This window comes from Canis aureus, chromosome 6 (assembly GCF_053574225.1).
Source record: "Canis aureus isolate CA01 chromosome 6, VMU_Caureus_v.1.0, whole genome shotgun sequence".
In the NCBI taxonomy this organism is placed as follows: domain Eukaryota; kingdom Metazoa; phylum Chordata; class Mammalia; order Carnivora; family Canidae; genus Canis; species Canis aureus.
Genome location: NC_135616.1, coordinates 24107280 through 24115770, shown reverse-complemented (window position 1 = coordinate 24115770; position 8491 = coordinate 24107280). Strand labels below are relative to the sequence as shown.

Below are 8491 nucleotides of genomic sequence, written 5' to 3'. Positions count from 1 at the left end.
CACATACCCTTATTAGAGCAATCATCACACTGTAATTATTCACATGCTGTGTCTAATTTACCTGCCTGTCTCCTCCATTAGAATGTTAGCCCCTTGAGGGCAAGGACGCAGTTTTACTCGTCATTGTTATCTTCAATGTTTAGCACATTGTCTGGGATATAATGAATACTTAACATATGCTTGATGAATAGATGTATGAAGTTCACAGAAGGCAGGCACTTCTTTTGTGGCTAGTGTAGCAGAATGGTTAACCTCTAGAGTCAGGTTGTATTGGTTTGGATCTTGGCTCTACTTTTGAAAAGCTGTGTGGCCCTGAAAATTTTATTTGATTTCTCTGCACTTCGTTTTGCTCATTGATAAGGTTAGAATAATGGCATCTTTCTTTATTGGCTAATTTTACTATGGAACAAGTCACCCCAAAAATTAATGGCTTAAAACAGCAGCCATTTATTTTGCCCAGAGTTCCGTGGGTCAGTAAACTTGAGCTATGTTGGTTCTTCTGTCTTAGCTGGGCTCATTCATACATCCTAGGTCAGCTGAGACCATGTAGTATCTCATCTGCCACCAGGCTAACCTAGACTTTTTCACATGGCAGCTGGCAGGATTCAAAGAGGGGAAGTTGAAGCATACAAGGCCTTTTAAGGCTCAGACTTGGAATTGGCACAAAGTGACTTCTGGCACATTCTATTGATCAAACAAGCGACAAGGCCAGCTCACATTCAGGGGGTGGGGAAATAGACTTCATTCTTGATGGGAAGAAGAGCAAAGCCACTTTATAACGGGATATTTATACCAGGAAGGATAGAGAGTTGGTGCCTTTTTCACAATCTACCATGCCATCTCATGGGATTGGCAAAAGAATTAAGAAAATAAAACATCTAAAGGATTCAGGCTAGTGTCCACCAAATAAGCAAGGAGTTCCGTAAAAATTAGCTATGAGTACTCTGTTCAAAGTTGCCAGGAAGAGTTTCAAAGTGGAAAGAAATCTGAGTTTGATCTGAGAAATAGGTGGGATTTCTCTATGCAGAGAACCCAGGCCTCTCATAAGGATACAACCTAAACATGTGGTATGAAAGTGGGAGGTATTCAGAAAGCAGCTGAAAACAGACTTACCAGAAGAGCTACAACAGGAACCTAGGAACCTGGAATACTGGCTAAGGAGTTGGACTTGGCCCCAGAGCAATAGTAAACCATTGGCTTTGACTAAATACTAGTCAATTGTACCATTTCTTATCTTTTACTGTTATTTCCGATTTTTTGCTCTTCCATAAGCTTCATGATGCTAGTGGTTTTGTAATATTTCTGGCCATGTCTACCCAAGATCTAAAATAGAGGCCTATGATTTTTGTCTGGGTTTTGCCACTCCCTGGCTTTGGGGACCTAGGAGGTCCCTTTTTTGCTCAATTTTACTGTAAAATGGAATAATTTCTCCCTTTATCCATCTTACAATGGTGGCAATCATAAAGGTCAGGCCACAGGAAGTAGTATTTAGTAACCAAAAGAAATACAGGCAAAGCCAGTCTTTGATGTTTATACAATTTGGTGGTAACTCATAAATCTGAAGCAGAAAAGTGGAGAATGAGGAAAATGAAGTTTCAATGTGGCTGCCCCTTCATGTGAAGCAGCAAAACACTTCTGGAACTGTTCTCAAGATAATCTTAAGTTCATCCAGTCCAGTGAGATGGTCCTGAGCAACCAGAGCCACTGATTCGCCTGGGTCCCTGCCACCCGGAAGGCTGACCAGACTGCTCAGAGTTAGTGGCAGCTCCAGTAGATTGCTCGGTAGTGGCAGTTCCAGAATCTCTCCACTGTACATAGTTTAAATGCAGATTCACTGATGAATAATTTTGATAATTCTGTCGAAGTATGAAGACTGCTTGAATTAGATGACTACATGATCATATTTAGTTTTTTTATAAGACAATTCGGGCTCCTATGCCATGTGAAATCCATCCTGCTGAGTGCTCTTGACTAGTCACGTCCTTCCTGCCATTTTAAAAACAATAGTGGCAGAGATGCAAGCTGCTGATAGTGCTCAGCAGGACAGATCAAACACACAGATGCAATTTCTGTACGTTGAACAGTGAAGTAGGATAAAATTCAAATACTTACAATCGCTTAGTAGCTAGCATCTGATTGCTGCAAATTGAATCTTTCATAACGGGATTTATTGTAAATAGTGTCATATCATTTGTGAGTTCTGCAATAATTTCAGTCAAAGCCAGTGCAAGATATTGGAGGTGTGAGACTTACATGATATATATGCCAGTGCACACACAGATTATGAAGGGATGTTTTATCATCAATATTATTTTTAATTGCTTATGAAACAGCCATAATTGTAATTTTTTTTCTCTGAAATCTTAAACATTCTCAAATAGTGTACTTTAAAACCCAGAAGAAAGCAGCCTAGCCACTTCATTTCAACAGCTGTTTTAGAATTGCAAGACCACAGCCCTTCTCTTCCCCTTCCACTCTACTTGTTAAATAAGCATCAAAATTATAGATAGTTAAATTTTTGAAATGTGTCTTTCATATTGTTTGGGAGAAACAAAGATCCATGTCATCATAATTAGCAATCAATACATCCTATTAGTAAAAAAAAAAAAGAAATAGAAATTCAAAATCAAGATATTTTGAGATCTCAAAACACGTCTTACTTCCTTTATGAGAACATGGAAAGATGGCAATAGTTTAAGTGATCGATACTCTTACTCATGTTTGGATTTATTTCCAAATACTTCATTGGAAGCTCATAAGAGCTGAACATCAAAAGCAGACAATACAAATTATACTTTCAATGTATGAGAATTTGGTGATACTGCACAGACATGATAGCTTTAATTGCTAATGCACAGAACCCCCCCAAAAGACACTGTATCACAATTACACAATCTTCCTGTCCAAGACCTAACTAAGGGAAATTCAAAAAAGGGAACATTCAAAACAAATAGTAGGGCCAGAAGATTTGAAGAATCTGTTCTCTTTCTTTTCCTTGCTCAAAACAAAACAAAAAATCCTTTTCTATTATTTTACCATATATTTGAGCTTTTTATTATAAATATGAAAGCTGAAATACAGCATCTCAACAAGATCTGAATAAAGTATCTTACTCTCAGATAACCTAGGACCTTGATAGAGAAGGACCGTTGTGAGGAGTAAATGCTTCAGTTTGATCCTTCTTCATTTATTTAAGAGCAAATATCCCACATGCATGTTAATGTTTATTATTCTAAATGGGGAATTCCCTATTTCTAAACCAAAGAATTTTCAGTTTTCCCCCCTCTCTTAAGCAGGTGTCTTTCCATATCTCACAAATCAAAAGGGAAAGTGGGAAGACAGCCTTTTTCAGTGGTGCCCTGATGTGTATTTTAATAAGTTTACTAATCAGAGCATATATAAATTAGAATGAATCATATTCATATATTTGATAGCAAAGAAAACTCAGTTTAACTCATGTCCAGCTTTCTTTCATGCTCCTTCTATTCAAGGGCATGCCTTTTTTTTTTTTTTTTTTTTTGCTTTTTTTTTTTTTTTCTTTCTTCCTTTCTGGGACACCTCCAACCCCCATTGACAACCAAAATGCAGGGCTATAAATGTAAGGGCACAATATATCATGAGATAAGTCTAGAGAACATGTCCTCTACCAAAATGCACATGAATCTCTGGCACAGTGAAAATTCCAGAATCATTTTGGGGTTCATTTTGCATGTGAAGCAGGGCCAAAATGTGAGCTTTATGTGGTCATCCTTATGTATCAGATGAGGTCTAAAGTTTAAAGGTTACATCTGTGAAATTGCAGCTGGGTTTCCCAGCACTTGATTCTAGCTCCTGCAATTCAAAGACTCTTAACTGAAAGACAAATCTGACAATATGATAATCTTTCAATTAAAAACAAAATATGACTTCTGAACTCTTATCTGTTGAGGAGCTGACACAGAAGTTCAGAGATGGTTGTTTAACCAGACAAAATGATAGAGAAAATATGCTTTCCAACAAGATCATAAAGCTTGTATAGTGCAGGGAAACAAATAAAAAGCGAAGGGCTGTCTTCTATTCCATCTACCAGCTCTAATTCCCCCACCCCCAGTTTGTACACTCAGCCACTCACCTTTTAGGCAAGGACTAGTGTCTTCCAAATTAGACTCAAACCCCAGATACCGAGACACTAGAAAGTGGCATCTTGGCATACTTTGAGATCAGACGTTTTCTGCATTTCATGGGGGGGGGGGGGAGCAGCATACCAGTGTAGTGAAATCTGGAAACAACAGCATATATACAGACACAAAAAAAAGTTTGCATATTGCACAGAGCGCTTGAAGATCATAAATCTATGCATGAGAAAGATGTAGTGGAAATTTTGGGGGGGATTAGAGTTTATTTTTGTCATCTCTGTGAGACAGCTACTCATTCATCCAGATCACAGCTAAGAAAAAAGCTGGTCACAGAAATTAGCAGTTTCAGCTCAGCAGCGAAGTCGCCAGCCTGTGAAGGCAGAGAGAAATTGACTAATTAGCAATGCGCACTAAAACTTGACGGTTCTTTATAGAGAGAGAGAAGAGAGAGGGAGAGAGAGGGAGAGGGAGGGAGGGGGGGCTCGCTTTTTCCCCTTCTTTCTTCCAAAGATGTTTGAAATCGCAGTCATTTACGCTCGACAATTTTTACAATAGCCTTGAGCCATAATTTTGCGAGTCTCTCCAGCATCCATCCCCCTGTATGGTCTCTCTCTACTGGCCAAGCACGACCGTTTCTCTCCCCAACCGTGGATTTCCTATTACTCTCGTTACGACTCACTGAGCCCCAGGCCCAAGGATAATGATGTGTTGTTTCTTGGTAGCATAATTTGTCACACGTACATTTTTTCTTCTTCTTCTCTTGCAGAAAGCTCTGCTCCCTCTCTCTCTCTCCCTCTCTCTCCCTCTCTCTCCCTCTCTCTTTCTCTCTTTTCTCCCTCTCCTACATTTTCTTGCTGTTGCTAATTCATGGTGATCAAATGATGTACGACAAAATAAATTGTAAAGAGTGACTGCCTGGAGTTGGGAACCAGAAGGTGTTTTCCCCCTCCCAAGGAGAGAGCAAACCTTTAAAAAGGAAGGACAATTGATTTTTGGGGGGGAGCTTAAGTGAGCCTTGACTTTGCAGCTGGTTGAAAGCAGGTAAGTTTCTGGCCTTGTGTCTGCCTTGTGTGTATTTTGTTCTGTCTTTTGGGTTGTTGGCGGGGGAAGGGACAGGGAGGGAGTCTTTCCGTGGGGGGGGGGCAGTTGTGTGGCAAACGCTCATAAAGAATAAAACTCCTATTGCAAGAAATAAGCAGATGAGGGGGAAAGGCAAAGGAGGAGAACAAGAAGGAAGGGGAACAGGAAAAGATGGGGGGGGGGGTGGCGAGACAACGAAGCGGGGAGAGCAAGAGAGAGAGGTATGACCGGGTCCACTTAAAGGGAGAGACTCTGGGAGATGTTTCAGGAAAGGCAGAGCTTTGGGGGCCGCTGGGGGAGGGGGTCCTGCCGGGGGAGGGAGCTCGAGGGAGGTTAGGGTCCACCTGAAACGGGATGGTAAAGTGAGTCGAGAGGAGCCCAGTACGGTATAAATAGGAAGCCGGCGATCCAGGACCGGCGCCAGGCAGGGCAGAGTGAGCCGCAGTGGAAGGGGCAGGTCCGGCGGGATCCCTCGGAGCCGGGCGGCGGCGGCGGCGGCGGCGGCGGCGGCCCTCCCGGGCGGGCGGGCGGGCGCGCGGGCGGGATGTGGGCAGAGGGTCCCTTTCCGCTCGGCCCTGGAAGGTGCAATTACAGGTTAAGGACCTGGCGTATCGATTTCGCCTCGCCTCCCCCAACCTGCCGTCCTCCGCCTAGATGCGGGCGGTTCAGACTTTTTTTTTTTTTTTTTTTAACAGAAGTAGTTCCAGGGCCAGGAGAGTGGGGGTGCCCGAGTGGGGGGCCGCTGGGGGCTGTACCGAGGGGCTCGGAAGGAAGCTGAGGCTTCGCGCGGCGACGCTGGGTGGGATGCGGAGACCCCGCACGGAACCCACCCCCCCGTTGGACAGCCCCCACCCCCTCCCCCAACACCTGCCAGTTAACTTGAACTTCTTACAGTTACTGGAGTTAAAGCCACTGTTCCTGGTGCCTGGGAGACACAACCTTTCACGTGAATCCCTCCGGGGCCTCCCGGTTCCTGCTCCAAATCCACCCCAGTACCCCCCACTTCCTCCGTCCCCCTCTTCCCCGGGGTCGCCCCGGGAGGGAAGGGGAGATACACGTCTGAACTCCCGCGCTTTGAAATGCGGGGGGGGGGGGTAGGGGGCGGGAGAGAGGGGGCCACGGGTGGGGGTGGGGTGGGGGGGCTGGAAGGCTTCTCCTGCCAGGTTTCAAGGCGTCTCTGGAAAATGAGGCAAACTGAGCGGTGACGGGGAAGCCAACAGTTTGCGAAGCAGGGAGGCAGGCAGGGCCGGGGTGAGAGAAACGAGCTAGAATTGATAAGGACGGCTCCCGCCTCTGCCGAGTCCCCGGAGCTGGTCCTCAGCGCGCTCCGCTGCACTTTCCCGGGAGAAGAAAGGGCTTTATCTGCGCCCTCGGACTATTAGCCTAGGAGTTTCTCGGGGCAGCACGGATAATCGAAGGGGTTCCCAGCTTTCGGAGGGCTAAGAATCGCCCACCCGCACGCTTGTCGGGTCCCCTGCCCACCCCACCCCACCTCACCCCACCCCACCCCACCCCCCTCCAAACTGGACCAACTGCGAAAAGCAAAGCTGCAGGCACAAGTTGACCTGGACCCTCCGCCGACGGCCGCCTCTGCGCTCTCCGGGGCCCCCGACTCCCCACTCCCCGGCCTTTCCCTCCCTCGGGCCCGGCATGGACACAAGCCCACGAGGTGTCTCGGCCTCCGCCGCCACTTTGCCGTCGCTGCTGCCACCACTGTCGCTGCCAAGAGCCGAGCCGGGGTGGTTTTAGGAAAGTGAGGGACGAAGTGTGTGGGCGGTGGCGAGAGGAGTAGCCGGGAGCTGAACCGGCGCCCCGACCCCAGACAGGGCCCTTCTGGTGGCGCTCACGGACTCGGCGCCTGCAGACCGTACTCCTGGGGTCGGGGTCCTGGGCGCGCCGGGCGGGAGCCAAGCTGAGCACTGATTGTTGTTCTTCGCCCTCCCCTCCCCTCCACACCCTTCCCCACCCCGACCACACCCCACCACCTCCACTACCCTGCTCCCCTCCCTCCCATCCCCCACCCCTGTCTGCCAGGTTGGAGGAGGGTTTAAAGCCAGGTGCGCCGAGTCAGCTCGCCATGTCCAGATCCGGGGACAGGACCTCCACCTTCGACCCCAGCCACAGCGACAACCTGCTGCACGGCCTCAACCTGCTGTGGAGGAAGCAGCTGTTTTGCGACGTGACCCTGACGGCCCAGGGCCAGCAGTTCCACTGCCACAAGGCCGTGCTGGCCTCCTGCTCGCAGTACTTCCGATCGCTCTTCTCCAGCCACCCCCCTCTCGGGGGAGGGGTCGGCGGCCAGGACGGCCTGGGGGCCCCCAAGGACCAGCAGCAGCAGCCGCCGCAGCAGCAGCCGCCACAGCAGCAGCAGCCACCGCCGCAGGAGGAGCCCGGGACTCCTTCCTCCTCCCCCGACGACAAGCTGCTGACCAGTCCGCGGGCCATCAACAACCTGGTGCTGCAGGGCTGCTCGTCCATCGGGCTGCGCCTGGTGCTCGAGTACCTCTACACGGCCAACGTGACCCTCTCCCTGGACACGGTGGAGGAGGTGCTGTCGGTCAGCAAGATCTTGCACATCCCCCAGGTCACCAAGCTCTGCGTGCAGTTCCTCAACGACCAGATCTCGGTACAGAACTACAAGCAGGTGTGCAAGATCGCCGCGCTGCACGGCCTGGAGGAGACCAAGAAGCTGGCCAACAAGTACCTGGTGGAGGATGTGCTGCTGCTCAACTTCGAGGAGATGCGCGCCCTGCTGGACTCGCTGCCGCCCCCCGTGGAGTCGGAGCTGGCGCTCTTCCAGATGTCCGTGCTGTGGCTGGAGCACGACCGCGAGACCCGCATGCAGTACGCGCCCGACCTCATGAAGCGCCTCCGTTTCGCGCTCATCCCGGCCCCGGAGCTGGTGGAGCGGGTCCAGTCAGTGGATTTCATGCGCACCGACCCGGTCTGCCAGAAGCTGCTGCTGGACGCCATGAACTACCACCTGATGCCCTTCAGGCAGCACTGCAGGCAGAGCCTGGCCAGCAGGTAGGAGACAACAAAGAGGAGGGCGGGGGGGGGGGGGGGGAGCTGGAAAGGCCGGAGGGAGGGGAGGGGGCAGAGAGGAGGGGGAGAGGGGTGGGCTGCGCGGGAGGCTCTGGCGGGCTGAAAACACACGCAAACAAACAATTCAGACTGCGTGGGGAAAGTTGATTGCGGAGTCCCTGAAAGGTCATCGGGGAAGTGGCCTAACTGCATCCCCGAGCGCTAGAGAGCCCACGTTCTCACCGTCCCCAGGGCCAGAAATGTGGGACTTG

General features: G+C 49.2%; 1 protein-coding gene and 1 long non-coding RNA gene across 5 annotated transcripts in view; one reads left to right on the top strand and one right to left on the bottom strand.

Annotated features, from left to right (window-relative positions):
* Window positions 1-2706: 2706 nt before the first annotated feature.
* LOC144315614 (uncharacterized) lies at window positions 2707-5697 on the bottom strand. The gene is made up of 2 exons (XR_013381332.1): window positions 5540-5697; window positions 2707-4485 (listed from the first exon to the last, which is right to left on the bottom strand). It is a non-coding gene; the product is annotated as an uncharacterized LOC144315614 (long non-coding RNA).
* KLHL14 (kelch like family member 14) overlaps window positions 4847-8491 on the top strand; it is a 116073-nt gene continuing 112428 nt past the window's right edge. Inside the window, exons 1-2 of one of the 4 annotated variants that reach the window (XM_077900385.1) lie at window positions 4847-5156; window positions 7230-8222. In XM_077900385.1, the coding sequence (XP_077756511.1) occupies window positions 7273-8222 (950 nt within the window). In that variant the 5' untranslated portion in view covers window positions 4847-5156; window positions 7230-7272. Of the gene's footprint in view, window positions 5157-6717; window positions 8223-8491 lie in introns of those variants that run through there. The other 3 variants (XM_077900384.1, XM_077900382.1, XM_077900383.1) reach the window with 3 other exon arrangements.